The 21,097-nt window shown below is 48.0% G+C and overlaps 1 protein-coding gene across 18 annotated transcripts; it reads right to left on the bottom strand.

Moving 5' to 3' along the window:
• Window positions 1-1,355: 1,355 nt before the first annotated feature.
• ZNF16 (zinc finger protein 16) lies at window positions 1,356-19,388 on the bottom strand. Of its 18 annotated transcripts, none has more exons than XM_077944775.1 (4): window positions 19,323-19,388; window positions 17,473-17,540; window positions 16,130-16,334; window positions 1,356-3,558 (listed from the first exon to the last, which is right to left on the bottom strand). In XM_077944775.1, exons 3-4 carry the CDS (start codon window positions 16,323-16,325, stop codon window positions 1,709-1,711), a joined length of 2,046 nt encoding a protein of 681 aa, XP_077800901.1. In that variant the 5' UTR covers window positions 16,326-16,334; window positions 17,473-17,540; window positions 19,323-19,388; the 3' UTR covers window positions 1,356-1,708. The 18 variants fall into 18 exon arrangements, with proteins under 18 accessions (XP_077800901.1, XP_077800900.1, XP_077800898.1 ...); XM_077944774.1 differs by having other exon boundaries at window positions 17,456-17,540; XM_077944772.1 differs by lacking the exon at window positions 19,323-19,388 and adding an exon at window positions 18,847-19,176 and having other exon boundaries at window positions 17,473-17,616.
• Window positions 19,389-21,097: the final 1,709 nt, after the last annotated feature.

A 21,097-nucleotide genomic window follows, 5' to 3' on the forward strand; every position in this document is an offset into this window, starting at 1 on the left:
GGTTTAAAATACTTTACATGGCCAGGCGTGGTGGCTCACACCTGTAATCCCAGCACTTTGGGAGGCCGAGGCAGGTGGATCATGAGGTCAAGAGATCGAGACCAGCCTGGCCAACATGGTAAAATCCTGTCTCTACTAAAAATACAAAAATTAGCTGGGCGTGGTGGCGGATGCCTGTAGTCCCAGCTACTTGGGAGGCTGAGGCAGGAGAATCGCTTGAACCCGGGAGGTGGAGGTTGCAGTGAGCTGAGATCGCGCCATTGCACTCCAGCCTGGGTGACATAGCAAAACTCCATCTCAAAAAATAAAATAAAAATAATAAAATACTTTACACATACCATTTCAATCTTCATAAAACTCTTAACTGCAGTAAGAACTCAGGTCAACACTTAGGTCTTGCATCTCTCCAGAGGGCGTACAGTGTGTTGGGGAGTGGTAAGGAGAATGAAGGTTCTGGGGCTGTGGGAACTGTGCAGGAATCACCCATCTGCACACAGTCAGCCACTCCACAGTACAGACTAGTCCCTTGGTCACAAAACACATTTCAACTCCTCCAAGAACTCTTGAGTCCTGAGAGTCAACTGAGGTCACAGGGAGCATCCTAAGGCAGGATGTGCAAACTTTCCTATCAAGGACCAGAAAGAAATACTTTGGCTTTGTGCACCATATGGAATCTACCACAAGTGCTCGATTCTGTGGTGCAGAAGCTGCCACAGCTCTCTGTAAACAAATGGGCACAGCTGCGTTCCAACAAAACTTTTATCTACTAAAACAGATCAGGGCTAGGTTTTTCATGAAACTGTGTCCTGACACCCCCAGACCCACTGGCTAGCAGGGAGGGGCTGCTCAGCATCTGGGCTTTCTCCTTGTTCAGGGAACAGGAGCAGAGCTCTGAGAACTAAGGATGGGGGTGAGTGAGCTGGGTCCTCAAGGCAGGGCACTTACTAGGTGGAAAAAACAGCTTGCAAGCTCTTGGGCATGAAAATGAGGTGCATGGAGAGAGCTTCCTCTGTGGCCCAGAAGTCAGAAGCTGGAACAGCCACATGGAACTGTGCAGCAGCCCAGAACAGGACATGGGGGCCTGAGTCACAGCAGACCAGTGAGAGGAGAAAGCTGACCTCAGATTGCAGATCTGTATAAAGAAAAGTGGGGTGGTGGGGGAGCCTTGGGTTCAAGTTTTGGAACGGAGGGACAAAGAAGGGCAGGGAATTGGTGATGAGTAGGTACCACTTCTGGGGAAGATGACAGAGCAATCAGACCTGAAAAACTTGACTTACTCAAAATATCAATTACAGCCAGTGACAAAGAATTCACCCCACACAATGAATTACCAATCAAAAAAACTACTATGGTTATCTCAAACCAAATGTCACTTTACTTTTTTGGTAACTTTTGATTACAATAATAAACTCTATTCATGAATATGTAGCCTCCATAATCTTCTCCCTTGTAACAAACGTGCAGTCTGTTCACAAGCTGTAAAAACAAACCCAAACTCAAGACATCACAAGAGGCAAGAGCAGTGGCAGTGAGAAGGGAGCCCGTAAAGGATGTTTCAAAGGAGGGTCCCAGGCCATGTGGCCACTGGATGTGGGGCAGTGAGCTGAGTGCAGGCTTTCGGTCTGGGAAGTGGCAGAGGCTGAGACAATGGCCAAAGTGGAGCTGGAGAGGAGACTATGCTCAATTTCACTCCTGCCAGCCCAACAGGCTACTCCCTGGTGTGAATCAACTGGTGTTTGATCAACTTTGATCGCTGGCTGAAGGCTTTCCCACAAGCAGCGCAGTCGTAGGGCTTCACCCCAGTGTGGATCCTCTGGTGCTGGATGAGGACGGAACGCTGGCTGAAGGCTTTCCCACACTCACTGCATTTGTAGGGGCGCTCGCCAGTGTGGATTATCTGATGCTGAATGAGGTGTGAGCTCTGGCTGAAGCCCTTACCGCATTCAACGCAGGTGTAGGGTTTTTCCCCAGTATGAACTTTCTGGTGGTGAATGAGATTGGAGCTTCGGTTGAAGGCTTTGCCACACTGGCTACACTCATGGGGCTTCAGCCCATTATGAATCCTCTGATGCTGAATGAGGGTTGAGCTCTGGCTGAAGGTTTTTCCACATTCAGTACATTCATAGGGCTTCTCTCCAGTGTGGACTCGCTGGTGAAGGATGAGGTTGGAGCTGCGACCAAAGGTCTTCCCACACTCGTGGCACTCATAGGGCTTGTCACCTGTGTGCACGCCCTGGTGTTGAATGAGGGCTGAGCTGTGGCTGAAGGCCTTCCCACAGACACTGCATCTGTACGGCTTCTCTCCTGTGTGGATTATCTGGTGCTTCCGGAGCACTGAGCTGTAACTAAAGGCTTTTCCGCACACGGTACACACGTGAGGCTTTTCTCCAGTGTGAATTCTCCGGTGTTGAATAAGGCTGGAGCTCTGACTAAATGCTTTCCCGCAGTCGCTGCACTTATAGGGTTTCTCTCCAGTGTGAACCCTGTGGTGTTTAATGAGGTTGGAGACCCGACTGAAGGGCTTGCCACAATCATTACACTCGTAAGGCTTCTCTCCAGTGTGGACCCTCTGGTGCTTCCTCAGGTGTGCACTCTGGCTGAAGGCTTTCCCGCACTCGCCACACTCAAAAGGCTTCTCTCCTGTGTGAGTTCTGTGGTGTTTGATGAGGTTTGAACTTCGCCTGAAGGCCTTCCCACACTCACTGCACACGTACGGCTTCTCCCCAGAATGGATTCTTTGATGTTGGATGAGGTTTGAGCTCCGCCTGAAAGCCTTCCCACATTCATTGCATTCATAGGGCTTCTCACTCATGTGAGACTTTTGGTGCTTTTTAAGGCTTGAGTTCTGGCTGAAGGCTTTTCCACATTCGTTACACATATACGGCCTCTCACTGCTGTGGTGACTCTGATGCCTAGAAAAGTCTGAGCACCCTCGGAGGGCTTTCCCACATTCGCTGCACTGGCAGGCTTTCTCACTCATATGAGATCGATGACAGCTTTTAAGAACTGAGTTCTGGCTGAAGGTTTTCCCACAACCATTGCACATAAAGGAAGTCTCTCCAATGTGGAATATTTGATGCTGAATAAGGTCAGGATTTCCTTGGAAGGTTTTCCCACATTCATTACATATGAGTGGACTTTCAGCTGTGGGAACCCCCTCGTGACCAGTTAGGTCCACGCAGTGCTGGAAACTTTGGCCATCCATGTCATACGGATGTGGCCTCTCTTCTGTAGGGATTTCCTGACATGACATCAGGTTTGGGCTCAGACTGAAGCAACTGTCAAAACCATTACAGGCCAGATCTTTCTCCTCTAAGGCGCCCCTAAGGAGCCCCAGGGCCGCTGGTGTGAAGTCCCCCTCCTGGGAGAGGGACTGTGGCAGCCTCCTGCCTTCAGAGACTCCCCAGTCTCTTTCTGATGCATCATCACACAGATCTCCAAGCTCGGGCACCTGGGAAACACCAGCACAGTGTTCTGATATTTCTGTCTGTGATTCCATATCTTCATGAACGTCTTCCTTGTGAAGAAACTCCTTGTCTTCAGTCCTGGTGTTGCAATCTGAAACAATAAATAGAATATCACTTGGAAGGCAGTGCTGCAACAGAAGCAGGAACGCAGACAGCCAGAGTTGCGCCCACTAACTGTGGAGGAGGCAAGGGGAGCAGGGGACCCTCCAGGGTGGCAGTCCAGATCAGAGGGCATCAGGGAGGAGTGGGAGGAGTGCTGGATGACAAGGCTGCATGGGGCTGCAGATGAGTACCACTGACCTGCCCTCCCCACGACTCCGCATCTCAGCAAACGTTACTGCAGTCTGCCTTCCGGCTCAGGCCAAAATCCTGGGTGCCCCTTGACTCCCCTCTTCTTCGACACCCACACCAAACCACTGGCAAGTCCCGTCGGCTCTACCTTGGAATGCAGCCCAAATCCAGGTGCTTCTCACCTCTCCCACCTGTACCAGAAAAACACCTCACACCACTCCTCACACTGTTACATATTTTACCCTTTTTTCTCTCCACACTGCCAGGTGTGAGCCTTACCAGCCTATCTCTAGTTCTCTCAGTGCACACTAATGGCACTGAGCTTGGTCTTAGGAGACACTAGAGTAGAGAGAGACCCCGTTGCACACAGAGAAGAAACCCAGCTGGCTCTCAGAGCCTGGCAAGTCGAGTCGCATGGAGGCATCATTCAACCACTCCGGTGTGGCAGGGACCTGTGTGGAACATCAGATTCCATCCTGTTCAACAGAGGACCCTTTAGAGACTGCTGTGTCCTGTCAAAGCCACCTGCACATCTGAAAACCTGCAATTCTGACTGGTGTTTGCTGGATGACTTCTGGCCCAGTAACAATGTGCATCATCGTTCTGCAGACAGAAATGCACACACAGCTCTGTGTCTGCCAGAAAAGGCTTCAGCATCTCCCTCTCCCCTCTTCATACCTGCAGAACAAAGAAACCTTCATGTCCCTGTGTCCCTTACTCAAATGAAGACGTCGAGAGTCTCTCATTCAAACTGACATCCCAGGACACACTGCCACCTGGATGCTGAGTGGCTTCCCCGGCCCCCAACCTCCCTTCCTGCCCACAGCCTGGTGGCATCAGACCTAGCACCATCATGCACTCAAACCTCCTCTCAGTGCCTCCTGGGCCTGTGTGGCCCAGGCCCTCCTAGACCCCACCTCTACCTCTGCTCCTGCTATTCTCTTAGCAGGGCAGATGTGTCCACCTTTGGGTCTGCTCTGCCCAGAGCACTCTCCACATGGCACTCGTGCTACCCGCTTCCCTTGCACAGGCCTCGCTAGAGAGCCCTTCCCTGATCATAAATGCCACCACCCCACCTACTTTCCTCGCCCCCACCCTGGCTGTCACCCACAGCCTGGATCACTCCCTGATACAGGACTGCATCCCCCAAAGTGGAGGACCTCTGGTCTAGCTGTAGTCCATAGTGCTGAATGGGTGTGAAGGATGCCCCTCCCTGTCTGGGACTTTCAGAATTTGCCATAACAGCCTCCAGTCTGGAATTGTCTGTTCCCGAGGAGCTGTGGTGTCAATGCAGACCCAATCTGGCCCAGCCCTCACCATGACCCTCCTGGGACTTGCCCCTCTGCCCACTGCACCCACATGTCTCCTGGTGACACTTCATGTTGGGTCACCTGACACCTGAGGTGCAGACACATCATGCTGTGCCGCTTTCAGCCAGAACACGCGCTTGCAGCTCCCTGCTTCCTGGAGACTGGGATCAGGCCTCTCCTCTCCTACAGAGCTGCCCTACGTGCCAGCACACAGATGTGGGTGCCTTTACCACCCTGCTGTCCCTTGGCAGGCCTGCTGTTATACACTCCACATGGGCTGCAGGGGCTCCCCCATATCCCCCACGAGCTTCAGTTCTCCCTGTCAGAAGCCCCAGCCGTGGCTCCAGGGGGTGTCTGGGAAACGTGGCATCTACATGCTGCTGGGCTCCCAGGAACAATGAGGAATGGGGGCTGCTGGGACAGGTGAGGTCTGGACAGAACTCTTCAGCCCTGACAGGGATGTCCTGGGACTCGCTGTCCAGCTATCCTCCGCCCCTGCCAAGACCCTGACTTGGGAGACCCTTGCCCTCTTCTGGCTGTGTGGAGAAGTGACCCAAGGAAGGACGAAGAAGGCTGTGGCAACAACACAGACAGGAGTCAGGAAGGTATTTCTGTGAAGGGTCGGAGAGGAGCTGTGTCAGGTGTTAACGGCTCTGTGATCTCTGTCATGTGGTCTTTCTTGTTCCTGAGGTTAAAAAACACCTCAAAACCATTTTTAACTTGCAGGACATAAAAACCAGCCCACTAGCTGGATTTGGTGACCACTGGCTGAGATGAGATGTCACTGGTGTGGAACAGGAGATGGTGACTATGAGGAACAGGTTGTCTAGCCTGAGCCACTGTTTACATAGATCAAAGTCTTTTATTGAGACAGGAACTAAAGGTGAATTCTGTAGGTGAGAATGGTGAGAGATCACTTTTTGGACTGACTAAATTCAATATAATTCTTCTCTGTAATATAGAAACTGTGGGGAAAATGAGTTCCTCTACAGAAAAGAAATATAAAATAAAAAAATTTCATTTTCCTTTTAGTTTTTTTTTTTTTTGGTGAGACAGAGTTTGGCTCTTATAGCCCAGGCAGAAGTGCAATGGCACCATCTCAGCTCATTGCAACCTCCGCCTCCTGGGTTCAAGTGATTCTCCTGCCTCAGCCTCCCACGTAGCTGGAATTACAGGGATACACCACCACGCCTGGCTAAATTTGTTTGTATTTTTAGCACACATGGGGTTTCCGCATGTTGGTCAGGCTGGTCTTGAACTCCCGACCTCAGGTGATCTGCCTGCCTCAGCGTCCCAAAGTGCTGGGATTACAGGCGTGAGCTATCGTGCCTGGCCAAAGAAAATCTTTTTAAAAAGTCAGTAAACTTTGGGCTTAAAGGTGAAGAAAAAGATTTGAAAGCAAATACAGTTGCTTGCACTGTACTCTTGACACCCAACTGGAGAAAAGGACAAGAGCTCTGAGCCCTTCCAGAACAAAACACACCTTTTGTGAAGAGAAAACATCTTTATGATTAAAGGCTTTTACGATGAGTGGGATAATTACTCGAGTCGTAAACCACGTCTGTGTGGGCGCCGTGCGTGGCTGTGATAAACCACGTCTGTGTGGGTGCCATGTGTGGCTGTGATGAACCATGCCTGTGTGGGCGCCGTGGGTGGCTGTGATAAACCACGCCTGTGTGGGTGCTGTGTGTGGCTGCTGTGCATGGCTGGGATAAACCACGCCTGCGTGGGCGCCGTGCGTGGCTGAGACAAACCACACCTGCGTGGGCGCCGTGGGTGGCTGTGACAATCCACGCCTGCGTGGGCGCCGTGCGTGGCTGTGACAATCCACGCCTGCGTGGGCGCCGTGCGTGGCTGTGACAATCCACGCCTGCGTGGGCGCCGTGCGTGGCTGTGATAAACCACGCCTGCGTGGGCGCCGTGTGTGGCTGTGATGCGCCAGTGGCTGCACCACATCCTCCCTCAGTGCCTCGGCTGGGCTGTATGTTGAACAATCCCCAGAGGCACCTCACACACAGATGGGGGGCTCCTTACTTCTTCACCTCCTACAGCAAGTTGTTTTCATTTGATTTAAAAATTTACTGAGGTGAAATTAACGTAGCATAAAATCATTCTAAAACGAACAATTCAGTGGCATCTAGTACACCTACAATGTTATGCAACCACTACCTCTATTTTCAAAACATTCCCATCACTCCAAAGTAAAACCTGTTACCCATTAAGCAGTTTATCCCCATATTCCTCTCCCTCCAGCCCCTGGCAACCACCAATCTGTATTGTCTCTACGAATTTACCTATTCTGAATATTTCATACAAATGGAATTACATAGTATGTGACCTTTTGCGTCTGGCTTCTTTCACTTCGCACATTTTAGAGGTTCATCTGCGTGTAGCATGTACAGTACTTTCTTTTTGTGGCTAAATTATACTCATTTGCATGTAGACACCACAATTAATCATTCATCCACTGACAGACATTTGGGCTGTTTCTACCTTTCGGCTATCATGAATACTACTGCAGTGAACATAATATACATATACTTGTTTGAGTACATGTCTTCAATTATTTTCAGTATGTATCTAGTAGTAGTACCATGTTCAAACTTTTGAGGAACCACCAAATTATTTTTCAGAGTAGTTATGCCATTTTACATTTCGGCCAGCAATGTATGAGAATACCAATTTCTCCACATTCTGTTGAATATCCTTTATCTTTTAGTTTTTTAATTACACACATCCTAGTGAATGTAAAATAGTAATCTCATTATGGTTTTGATCTGCATTTATCTAATGACTAACGATATTAAGCACCTTTTCTTTTGCTTATTAGCCATTCACATAGTTCTTTGGAGAAATGTCTATTCAAGTTCTTTGCCTTTTATTTATTTATTTATGAGATGGAGTCTTGCTCTGTCACCCAGGCTGGAGTGCAGTGGCATGATCTCGGCTCACTGCAACCTCCACCTCCCGAATAGCTGGGATTACGTGTGCATGCCACCACTCCCGGCTAAGTTCTGTATTTTTAGTAGAGACAGTGTTTCACCATGTTGGTCAGGATGGCCTTGAACTCCTGACCTCAAGTGATCCACCCGACTCGGCCTCCTGAAGTGCTGGGATTACAGGTGAGCGCCACCATTCCCAGGCCGTTTTTAAATTGGGTTGTGTTTTGTTGTTGATTTGTAAAACTTCTTTATATATTCTACATACTACACCCTTATCAAAAATATGATTTGCAGATTTCCTCCCATTCTGCAGGATGCTTTTTTCACTTTCTTTCCTTTTTTTTTTTTTTTTTTTTTTGAGACAGAGTCTTGCTCTGTCACCCAGGCTGGAGTACACTGGTGCGATCTTGGCTCACTGCAACCTCTGCCTCCTGGGTTTAAGTGAGAGCCTCCAGAGTAGCTGGAACTACAGGCGTGTGCCACCATGCCCAGCTAATTTTCATATTTTTAGTAGAGATGGGGTTTCGCCATATTGGCCAGGCTGGTCTCAAACTCCTGACATCAGGTATCTGCCTGCCTTGGCCTCCCAAAATGCTGGGATTACAGGCGTGAGCCACCACACCTGGCTTCCTTTTGCTTTCTTGATAATGTTTTGATACTCAAGTTTTAAATTTTGATGAAGTCCAATTTATTTATTTTTTTCTTTTGTTGCTCATGCTTTGGTGCCATATCTAGGAATCCACTGCCAAATCCAAGATTGGGAAGATTTACCCCTACACTTTCTTCTAAGAATTTTAGAGTTGTTAGCTCTTACATTTAGGTTGTTGTTCTATTTGGAGTTAATTTTTGTATATGGCATAAGGTGGGGGTTAAACTTCACTCCTTTTTTGAGACAGAGTCTTGCTTTGCTGTTCAAGCTGGAGTGCAGTGGTGATCACAGCTGACTGTAGCCTTGAGCTGTTGGGCTTAAGAGATCCTCCTGCCTCAGCACCCCTGGAGTACGCACCACCACACCTGGCTAATTTTTTTGTATTTTTTTGTAGAGAGAGTCTTGCTATGTTGCCCAGGCTGGTCTCAAACTCCTGGTCTCAAGAGATCCTCTCACCTTGGACTCCCAAATTGCTGGGATTACAGGCATAAGCCACCACATCTGGCTCCAACTTCATTCTTTTACATTTGGATATCTACTTGTCCCAGCACCATTTGCAGAAGGGCTATCTTTTCTCATTAATTGAAAGGTCTTGGTACCCTTGTTGAAAATCCACCTGCCACATATGTATGGGTTTATTTCTGGACTCAATTCGATTCCACTAGTTTGTATGTCTATCTTTGTGCCAGTACCACATTGTTTTGATTACTGCAGCTTTGTAGCAAGTTTTGAAAGTGAAAAGTCTAAGTCCTCTTTGTTATTTTTCAGGATTGTTTTGGCTACCCAGGGCTCTTTGTAACTTCATATGAATTTGAGGATCGTCTTTTCTGTTTCTGCAAAAAAAAGCCATTGCAATTTTGATAGGAATTGCATTGAATCTGTAGAACACTCTAGGTAGTTTTGACAATATTGTCTTCCAATTCATGAACACAAGATGCCTTCCATTTATTTGTGATTTCTTTAATTCCTTTCCATAACGTTTTGCAGTTTTCAGTGAACAAGTCTTAACTCTCCTTGGTCAAATTTAGTCCTAGGCTTTAATTTTTCCTATTTATGCTATTGTATATGGAATTGCTTTCTTAATTTCCTTTTCACACTGTTCATGGCTGGTACACAGAAACAACTGATTTTGTGTGTTGATCAGTTGCTGCAACTTTGCTGAATTTGTTATAGCTCTAGTAGCTCTTTTGTGGATTCTTTGGGATTTCATATATATGGAGTCACATGGAAAAAGAATTTTACTTCATTTCCCAACTGGATGCGTTTTATTTCTTTTTCTTGACTAATTGCTCTGGCTAGAACTTGCAGTACAAGGCTACATAGTGGCATGGGTGTCTTGTTCCCGGCCTTAGGGGAAAAGTTTTGTTCTTCACTACTGTGTATGATGTCAGCTTGAGGGTTTTCACAAATGCCCTTTATCATGTTCAGGTGGTCCCCTTCTATTACAAGTTTTATGAATGCTTTTTTTTTTTTAAATTATGAAAGCGTTAGATTTTGTCAAATGTTTTGTTTGCATAAATTGAGATGATCAGTTTTTCTCCTTCATTCTATTAACGTGATGAATTACAACACTAGGTTTTCTTATGTCGAACCACCCTCATCCTGGGTTAAATCCCACTTGGTCACGAGGCATAATACCCTTAATATGCTATTGGACTCAGTTTTCTGTTTATTTGTTGGGAGTTTTACATCTCTAGCCATAAAGGATATTGGTTTGTAATTTTCTCATCTTCAAGCCATATCTTCATCTGGCTTTGGAATCAGTGTAATGTTGACCTTATAGAATTAGGAAGTGTTTTCTCCTCCTTTGGAAGACTTTGTGAGGGTCTGGTATTAATTCATTAAATTCACCTTTAAATCCATTGTGGGCCAGGTGTGGTGGCTCACGTCTGTAATCCTAGCACTCTGGGAGGCCGAGGTGGGTGGACCGCCTGAGCTCAGGAGTTTGAGACCAGCCTGGGGAACACGGTCTCTACCAAAAATACAAAAAATTAGCTGGGCATGGTGCATGCCTGTAATCCCAGCTACTCAGGAGGTTGAGACAGGAGAATCACTTGAACCCGGGAGGCAGAGGCTGCAGTGAACTGAGATCGTGCCATTGCATCCCAGCCTGAGGAACAGAGTGAGACTCCGTCTCAAAAAAAAAAAAAAAAAAAAAAGCCATTGTGATCCTGGACTTTATTTTATTGGGAGTTTTTATTCTGTCTAGATGTTCTATCCATTTTTCAAAGTGGAGTACTGAAGTCTCTATTACTATAGAGCTATTTCTCCCTTCCAACCTGTCTGTCTGTTTCAGACAGTTTGGCGCTCTTTTTTGATGTCCATCTGCTTATAATTGCCGTATCTTCTTGATGACTCTACTCTTTTACAAATATACACTCTTTCTTTGTTGTCTATTTTATCTAATATTAGTATAGTCACCCCAGCTCTCTTTTGGTTATTCTCTGCATGGAATATTTTTTCCACCTTTCACTTTAAACTTGTTATGTCTTTGAATCTAAAGCCTCTTGTGGCATATAGTTGGACCGTACTTTCTTACACATTCTGTCAATATTTGCCTTTTGACTGGAGACTTCACATGTAATTACTCAAAAGGAAGGATTCCTGCCATTTTATGTTTTTGATAAATCTTTTCCCTTTTTGTTCCTCAATTCCTCTACTGCTGTATTCCTACGTATTACCTTTTTTGGACTGTACCATTTTAATTCTTGCCTTACTTCTTGTGTCCATTTTTTTTTTTGAGACAGTCTCGCTCTGTCACCCAGGCTGGAGTGCAGTGGCACGGTCTCGGCTTACTGCAACCTCCGCCTCCTGGGTTCAAGGGATTCTCCTGCCTCAGCCTCCTAAGTAGCTGGGACTACAGGTGGGTGCCATCGCACCCAGCTAATTTTTTGTATTTTTAGTAGAGGTGTGGTTTTACTGTGTTAGCTAGGATGGTCTTGATCTTCTGAACTCATGATCTGCCCACCCTGGCCTCCCAAAGTTCTGGGATTACAGGCGTGAGCCACTGTATCTGGTCTCTTGTGTCCATTTTTAAGATTTTTTTTTTTTTTTTTTGAGACAGTGTCTCACTCTGTCGCCCAGGCTGGAGTGCAGTGGTGCAATCTCGGCTCACTGCAAGCTCCGCCTCCCGGGTTCATGCCATTCTCCTGCCTCAGCCTCTCGAGTAGCTGGGACTATAGGCACCCGCCACTATGCCCAGCTAACTTTTTTGTACTTTTAGTAGAGATGGGTTTTCACTGTGTTAGCCAGGATGGTCTTGATCTCCTGACCTCGTGATCTACCTGCCTCGGCCTCCCAAAGTGCTGAGATTACAGGCATGAGCCACCATGCCCGGCCCATTTTTAAGATTTTTTTTGAGGTGGAGTTTTGCTCTGTCACCCAGGCTGGAGTGCAGTGGCACAATCTCATGCCTCTGCCTGGGTTCAACCTCTGCCTCCTGGGTTCCAGTGATTCTCCTGCCTAGTCTCCTGAGTAGCTGGAATTACAGGTGTCCACCACCATGCCTGGCTAATTTTTGTATTTTTAGTAGAGACGGGGTTTTGCCATGTTGGCCAGGCTGGTCTTGAACTCCTGACCTCAGGTGATCCGTCTGCCTTGGCCTCCCAAAGTGCTGGGACTACAGGTGTGAGCCACTGTGTCAAGCCCATTTTTAAGATATTTTCTTAGTGATTACCATGATGATTGCACTGAACGTTCTAACATCCTAAAACAATTTAGACCAGTTAAGCCTCAGTAACATACAAAATCTCTGCTTCTCTACAAATGTTACCCCCACTTATGCTGTCATCACAGATTACATCTTTATATATAGTGGGGTAAAAAACATAGACTTATGATGCTGACCTTTTATGCATTTGTCCTTTAGATCACTTAGGAAATATGTATTGGCAAAAACCACAATTAATTTTGCACCAACCTAATACAAAATGTACTTAGAAACCAAAATACAAGGATACTAACTTTTATACTTACCCATGTAGTTACCTTTACTGGAGGTCTTTATTTTTGTATGGCTTTGAGTCCCTGTCTAGTGTTCTTTCATTTCAACCTTTAGGACTCCCTTTAAAAGCATTTCTTGTAGGGCAGCCTATTTGTAACAAGCTTCCTCAGCTTTTATCTATCTGGATATGTTTTAATTTCTCCTTCACTTTGAAGAATAATTTTGCCAGATAACAGAATTCTTAGTTAACAGGGTTTTTCCCCCCTCTTAGCAGTTTAAGCCATCCCAGTGCCTTCTGACCTCTGGGTTCTGATAAAAAACTGGCTAGAAATCTTACCCAGAATCCCTTGTTCAGGATAGGGCTCCTCGCTTGCTGTTTTCAAGATTCCTTGTATTTCAACAATTTGATTAGAAAGAGACCTGATGCGGATCTCTTTAAATCTACTCAGTTTGTTGAACTTCTTGCATGTGTAGACATGCCTTTCATCACATTTGGGATACTCTGTCATTATTTCTTCAAATATTTTTTCCATCCCCTTCTCCATTCTTTTCCTTCTTGAACATCCCTACTATATATGTTGGTCTACTTGATGGTGTCCCATGGTCCATTAAGTTCACTTTTCTTTTTTCTTTTTTTTGACACGGAGTCTCACTCTGTCACCCAGGCTGGGGTACGATGGCACGATTTCGGCTCAATGCAATCTCCGCCTCCCGGGTTCAAGTGATTCTCCTGCCTCAGCCTCCAGAGTAGCTGGGACTACAGGCGCGTGCACCATGCCCGGCTGATTTTTTTTTTTTTTTTTTTTTTGAGACGGAGTCTTGCTCTGTGCCCCAGGCTGGAGTGCAGTGGCGCGATCTCGGCTCACTGCAAGCTCCGCCCCCCCGGGTTCACGCCATTCTCCTGCCTCAGCCTCCCGAGTAGCTGGGACTACAGGCGCCTGCCACCTCGCCCGGCTAATTTTCTTGTATTTTTAGTAGAGACGGGGTTTCACCGTGTTAGCCAGGATGGTCTCGATCTCCTGACCTCGTGATCCGCCTGTCTCGGCCTCCCAAAGTGCTAGGATTACAGGCTTGAGCCACCGTGCCCGGCCTGATTTTTGTATTTTTAGTAGAGACGGGGTTTCCCCATGTTGGCCAAGATGCTCTTGATCTCCTGACTTCAAGTGATCTGCTTGCCTTGGCCTCCCAAAGTGCTAGGATTACACGGGTGAGCCACCGTGCCCAGCCATGAAGTTCACTTTTCTTAGATCTTTTTTTTCTCCTCAGACTGATTTCAATTGTTCTGTCTTCAAGTTTGCCAATTTTTCTGCCTGCTCAAATCTACTACTGAAACCCTCTAGCAAAATTTCCACTTCATTTTTTAGTTCCAGACTTTTTATGTTTCTTTTACAATTGCATTTCTTATTGATATATTCATTTTGTTCACACATCATTTTCCTGGTTCTTTTTTCTTGAGACGGAGTCTCGCTCCGTCCCCCAGGATGGAGTGCAGTGGCGCAATCTTGGCTTACTGCAATCTCCACCTCCCGGGTTCACACCATTGTCCTGCCTCAGGCTCCAGAGTAGTTGGGACTACAGGTGCCTGTCACCACACCCAACTAATTTTTTGTATTTTTAGTAAAGACAGGGTTTCACCATGTTGGCCAGGATGGTCTCGATCTCCTGACCTCATGATCTCCCGCCTCGGCCTCCCAAAGTGCTGGGATTACAGGCGTGAGCCACTGCGTTCAGCCTAGTTCTCTATGGTTTCTTTTACCTCTCTGAGCATATTTGAAGCAGTTGATTTAAAGTTTTTGTCTAGTTAAGTACAATGTCTGTGCTTTCTCCAGGACACTTTGTGGCAGCTTACTTTTTTCCTTTGAATGGGACATATTTTCTTGCTTTGTTATATGCTTCATGATTTTTGCTTTGTTAAAAACTGCACAACTGAATATGAAAATGTGGTATCCCTCCCCTAGGCTTTGCTGTTTTTGATTGTTGAAGACTAGAGTCACATGCTCATTTAGTGACTTTTCCAAACTATTTTTGCAAAGACTATTCTTTGTCGAGCACAGTCACTCAAGTCTTTTTTTTTTTTTTTTTTTTTTTTTTTTTGAGACGGAGTCTCGCTCTGTCGCCCAGGCTGGAGTGCAGTGGCGCGATCTCGGCTCACTGCAAGCTCTGCCTCCCGGGTTCACGCCATTCTCCTGCCTCAGCCTCCCGAGTAGCTGGGACTACAGGCGCCCACAACCGTGCCCGGCTAATTTTTTGTATTTTAAGTAGAGACGGGGTTTCACCGTGGTCTCGATCTCTTGACCTTGTGATCCGCCCGCCTCGGCCTCCCAAAGTGCTGGGATTACAGGCATGAGCCACCGCGCCCGGCCTCAAGTCTTTTTCTTTAGCTTGTGTTCAACTAGTGTTTTGACAGAGATTTCTTTGAATATCAAGAGAAAAATAAAAACAAAACACTTCTCCCAGTCTTTGTGTCGGGGTACTTTTTTAAAACTGTTTACAACTCTGAGTTGACTGCCTTCACTGAGCCTAGAGATTAGCCAGAGTTCTCGAGAAAGCTTATGGTCTTAAGGTCTTTTCTGAACACACATCCAGTCCTGGGCATGCATGTGACTTCCTGGATTCCCCAAAATATATGGGTGCTTTTTTAAAAAAATTTATTATTTTTTTTCTGAGACAGAGCCTCACTCCAGTTGCCCAGGCTAGAGTGCAGTGGCATGATCTCAGATCACTGCAACCCCCGCCTACCACGTTTAAGCAATTCTTGTGCTTCAGCCTCCCAAGTAGCTGGGGTTACAGGTATGTGCCACCACACCTGGCTAATTTTTGTACTTTTAGTAGAGACAGGGTTTTGCCATGTTGGCCAGGCTGGTCTTGAACTCCTGGCCTCAAGCAATCCTCCCACCTCGGCCTCCCAAATTGCTGGGATTACAGGCGCGAGTCATCACACCCAGCCTTTCTCAATTTTTAGTAGAGACAGGGTCCTGCCATGCTATACTGGCTGGTCCTCAACTCCTGGCCTCATACGATCCTCCTACCTTGGCCTCTCAAAGTGCTCAGATCGTAGGTATGAGCCACCACACCCACTCCAAGGCTGCTTTTGAATGCCTTTATCTCCCCACAAGAAACTCCTCAGCTTTTCTTCCTAGGCTTTAGATGGCCAACTAAATGGGTAACCACAGTACAAAGGCCTGGACCAGAGGAGAGTCCTGAGGGGATGGGGTTGCCACTAGCCTGGCTGTTGAACTGGGAAGGGGTCAGGACTACAGGGCAAATCAAAGGACCCTGGTAGCCATCATGTCATACTTCTTTGTGTCAAGTGGGGAAATCACAGTTCTGCTCAAGGTGCCAGGGGCCAGGCCAGGTCAACTTCCTTGCTGACATCCAGCCTTGGCTCCTTGAGTCAGAGTACCCCCCTCACCCTCCCCACCTGTGATGACACAGATGACACAAATGCCTCCTAGGGGTAAGCACACGGTTCCATGGACATCACTTCCTCAGAATAAGGGCACCAGGGGGAACTGTTCTTAAAGTACCTGGCTGCTGATAGTGAGGGCAGATGGCTTCCAGCTCAGTATCACTACAGCAGGGGGGACCACAGGCTGCAGATCCAGGGTGGGTCGCAGCAGGAGCATCATTCACAGGGGCCTGGGCTGCAGGGGTCCAAGGGGATGGTCCTGGAGCTGAGAGCTCCATCTCTGCCTCCTCACGGCGAGTTCTGAGGCTGGGCATGACTAGGACCTGAAGACGAGCAAGAAAACAGGTGAGTATACAGACAGGCTAGCTCTAGGGATTCATCCTCCCATCAGGCCGGGGTCTCTTCCTCCACCCCTGCAGCCCAAGACCTGAAGAGGGCCTGGTGCTGCCTGGTCTCAGGGGCTGATGCTATGTTCCCTGATCCTGGACCCAAAAAGAGGGAGTCAGCCACGGAGACACAGACTCACAAGCCAGGGCCACAGCTACAAAGGGGCAAGATTCTGACCCTACGGCAAAGTTGGGTAACGGTGCCCAGGCCTACCATGATAGGAGGGCAGCCCCCATAGGGCCTGTATCCTGCTGTGGGCCTGGGTCCTGCTGTGGGCCTGTGTCTTGCTGTGGGGCCTGTATCCTGCTGTGGGCCTGTGTCCTGCTCTGGGCCTGGGTCCTGCTGTGGGCCACACCCTGCAGTGGGCCTATATCCTGCTGTGGGCCTGTGTCCTGTTGGGCCTGTGTCCTGCTGTGGGCCTGTGTCCCGCAGTGGGCCTCTACTCTGCTGTGGGGCTGTGTCCTGCTGTGGGCCAGTGTCCTGCTGTGGGCCTGTGTCCTGCTGTGGGCCTGTGTCCTTCTGTGGCCACTCTTATCACTCCTTGTTGCTGGCATTCAAAATGCTCTGAAGCTGGGCACGCTAGACCCACCTAGAGTGGGAGAACAGCAGCTCCAAAGGTTGAGCAGCCAGGGGCAGCCTGTGCTGCAGCCCCACATGTCACCATTATGTGTCAACGCCTGCCAACCCTAGTGGTCAATTCTGTCTTTGAGTTGCACCATCCTGGAAGCCTCCTCACCAGGTGTTCCCATCTTTACTTGCCTGGGACGTTCTCCCACTGCACCACCTACTACCTTCTAGTCTCTCATTCCCCATTTCATGTTGGCACCCCAGTGTGCACTTCTGCACTGACACCAACTTCCTTGGTGATTACGTCCTGTCTTGAGGCATCAACATCCTTGTTAAGACTCACAAACTTGGGCTCATCTCCAGTCCTAACTATGAAGACAGGACACTCCCATGTGGAGGCATGACGGGCTCCTCACATGGACCAGGTTACTGAATCTCCCTACCCCCTCGCCATACCCTGCCCGGGTGCCCACTGGGAGCACTGACATACCTCAGCCCTTCACTCACAAGTACTGACACTGACTCCTCTGTTCTTCATGAGCACCAGCTGAGAGTGAGGGTGTGATCAAGGGGATCTGCAAAGGAGATCTTAAGAAAGGAGGCAGAAGGATGGTGCAGGGAGTCAAGGTGATGGTAGGTGTCACCCATAAGCTATGTGGGAAAGAAAGAAGGGCTGGGTGATGCTCCTGGACTCAGATCACCATCAAGGAGGAATGCACAACTAGTGGTCTGGGTGAAAAGGTCAGAGGACAAGTGTAGGGAAAAACTTGAGGCAGAAGGCAAGGAGATACGAACAGAGCTCACAGGGATGGTCACTACGGACAGATGGTAAGGGAGCTTGGCTGCCAGATGAAGGTGAAGCACTGGCCACATTTCCATGACGGGAGAGACAAAACTAACACAAGATTAACTTGGCAGGGTGTTCAGAAGAATGGTGGGAGATGAGATTCAAAGCAGTTACAGCACCAGAAACAGAGGAGACATAGGTGATGGGGTTGACAAGGCCCTCAGTGACTGCATCTGCCTGCCCTTACAGTGCTGATGCCCAGTTTCCTCGAGGGAAACCTCTCCCAATCCAAGGGGAGATGTAATAATCTGCAATATTTATTTAGTTCATTTTATTTAAAAATATTTTAAAGTCTCATTTTTTTCTGAATAGGGGCATAGTCACCTCAAAATTTAAAAGGTAAAAAGAATTTATAGTGAAAAATCCCCCAAAGATCCACTCAGTTTCCCTTGTTTCTAGTGTACCGTTCCAGATTAATCTAGGTTTACACAGCAAATATATACACATACGTTTGCCTTTAAATGATAAACTACACCCAACTATGCTATGGCTTCACACCTTATTTTTCTCACTTCATTATGCGTGGAATCTTGCTTACCAGGACACAGAATAAACGCCCCCCTCTCCCCCAGGTCCATATCCTAATCCCTGGAACTTGTGCTTATGTTACACTACATACCAAAAGGGACTTTGCAGAGGGAATTAAGGTTATGGACGTGAATTACCCTGGTGGACCCAATCTAATCAAATGAGCCCTTAAAAGCCTGAGAAGGATCTGAGGGCCACGTGGAAGGACCTCGGAGAGCTAAGGGCCACTCAGGCCGGCAGCCAGCACTTCTGAGGACCAACCCCAACAAACACAGATTCGGCCAACAGCCTGAACAAGCTTGGAAGCGGAGTCTCCTGGCTAAAGGCTAAGACCGCCCGAGCAGTCAGACAACTGGAAGAGCCAGCCGCCACCCTCCCACAGCAAGCAGCCACAGGATGGGCCCTGGCCGATCCCTCAGCACCTTGCCCCTTGGGGGAGAACGGGCCCAAACTCTCCACCCTTCCCAGAGTATCTCCTCCACACGCAGAGCGACTCCACTACTGACTGGGCCTCCCAGGCAGGACATCTGAGGCCGAAACCCCGTTTCTCCCCCAGCTCTGCTCTGTGCATCTCCGACTTCGCATCGAACGCCAGGAACCGCGAGCCCACCACGTCTCCCACGCGCAGGGAACCACCGCATCGCACGGCTGCCCCGTCGCTCCGCCCGAGCTCGAACGGCGGCATCGATACGCAAGAACGCACTCGGCCCCCAGCCGCGACCTTACCGCGGGGTCTCCCCGGAGACCCCCCTCCCGGAGGCCGCCCCCAGAGGCTCCGACCTCCAGCCCAGGCCAAGCTGCCCCCGCCCCGCCCCCCCGGCGCTCCCACAACCCCCCGCGCGGCTCCGCCCCCGCCCGGGGTCCCCGTCTCGCCGCCCGCCCCGTCTGAGCCCTGAGAGGCCCCTGGGCCCCCCCAACCACGGGGGCATCAGGGACAACCGGTGCGGGGTCCGAGGCGTGGAGCTTCGCGGAACTAACTCACCTCAACAGGTCGCGCTTGGAAGGCAGGCACCACCGCGGCACGAACGCCTCTCAGTCAGCGCCGGCTAAGCCCCGGAAGTCCCGCCCCTATTTCCGGCCCGCCGCTCGGTCTGTCTGGGACAGCGTAGCCACTCTAGACGTTGGGAGGCCGGGGCGACTCTGTGGTTCAGCCCCATTCCTGGTCCCGCTAACCCTGAGCCAGGGACCCTTCTGTTCCCCTTTTTTTCAGAGTGCACCCGTGCACTGGACAAGGCGGCAATTGAAGAAAAGGGGACACTATTAGAAATGCAGAGATAATGAGATATACTGTTTAGTGGGAGATTTTAATACACAGGCCCCCAGAATCGGAACAGATTGTAGTTTGAGAAAAACCTAAGGATACATTTTTTGGAAGAAATGAATCATTCAATCAGTAAGTGATCAGAAAGATAAATGGAAGAATTCAAATTACTTCAGTAGATAATGTTTTCGTGAGATTGTGCGTGGATCATTTATAATACGGAAATGAATTGTACACTTGGACATAAAGAATACAAATAAGGCTGGGTGTGGTGGCCCACGCCTGTAATTTCAGCACTTGGGAGGCCGAGGCAGGCAGATGGCTTGAGGCCAGGAGTTTGAGACCAGCCTGGGCAATATAGGGAGACTCCATCTCAACAAAAAATACAAAAGTTAGCCAGGTGTGATGGTGTGCGCCTGTAGTCCCAGCTACTCAGGAGGCTGAGGTGGGCGGATTGCTTGAGCCGGGGAATGTGCGGCTGCAGTGAGCAGGGATCACACCATTGCACTGGTGAGAGAGTGAGACCCTGTCTCAAGAAAAAAAAAAAAAAAAAAGAAACAACAACCAAAAAAACCCACAAATATTTTAACGTTCATTTTGCAGGCAAATTAAACTATTAAAATCAGGAATACATAATAAAAAATACACGACAAACTCTATTGGAATTTAAGAAACACTGTGTAGATAACCTTTTTTTTTTTTTTTTTTTTAAAGTTCAGGCGGAAGTGCTCTCAGTTGGAGATGAGGAATTTATTGGAAGCTAGATAAAGGTCATTCTCGCTATGCTTTAGCAAAGAGATTGGTGGCATTTTGGCCCTGCCCTAAAGATCTGTGGAACTTTGAGCTTGAGAGAGATGATTTAGGGCATCTGGCAGAAGAAATTTCTAAGCAGCAAAGCATTCAAGATTTGACATACCTTTTTCTGAAAGTGTACAGTCATATGCATTCACAAAGAGATGGCCTGAAATGGGAACTTACGTTTATTTTTATTTCCATAGGTTTTTACATTTTTTATTTCCATAGGTGGTGGTGGTTGGTTACATGAGTAAGTTCTTCAGTGGTGATTTGTGAGTGATGATTTGGTGCACCCATCACCTGGGCAGTATACATTGAACCCAATTTGTAGTCTTTTGTCCCTCACGCCCTTCCCACCCTTTCCCCCGCGAGTCCCCAAAGTCCACTGTATCCTTCTTATGCCTTTGCATCCTCATAGCTTAGCTACCTCTCATGAGTGAGGACATACGATGTTAGGTTTTCCATTCTTGAGTTACTTCACTTAGAATAGTAGTCTCCAATCCTATCCAGGTTGCTGTGAATGCCATTAATTCACTCCTTTTTATGACTGAGTAGTATTCTATCATATATATGATATATTCCATCATACATCCAACATCCATATATCATATATATGATGGAATACTACTCTCTCTTTCTCTCTCTCTCTCTATATATATATATGCCACAATTTGTTTATCCACTCGTTGATTGATGGGCAT

The sequence above is a fragment of the Macaca mulatta genome, chromosome 8 (genome assembly GCF_049350105.2).
Source record: "Macaca mulatta isolate MMU2019108-1 chromosome 8, T2T-MMU8v2.0, whole genome shotgun sequence".
NCBI classification, from domain to species: Eukaryota; Metazoa; Chordata; class Mammalia; order Primates; family Cercopithecidae; genus Macaca; species Macaca mulatta.

Excerpts from the sequence above, each read along its gene's own strand:
- ZNF16 (XM_077944762.1), bottom strand. The coding sequence starts at position 16,952 with ATGCCAGCAACAAGGAGTGATAAGAGTGGCCACAGAAGGACACAGGCC. Across the intron at positions 16,713-16,783 it reads ACAGGCCCAACAGGACACAG|GCCCACAGCAGGATACAGGC; the intron begins GCCCACAGCAGG and ends AGCAGGACACAG. Across the intron at positions 3,559-16,129 it reads CCCTCACTATCAGCAGCCAG|ATTGCAACACCAGGACTGAA; the intron begins GTACTTTAAGAA and ends TTATTGTTTCAG.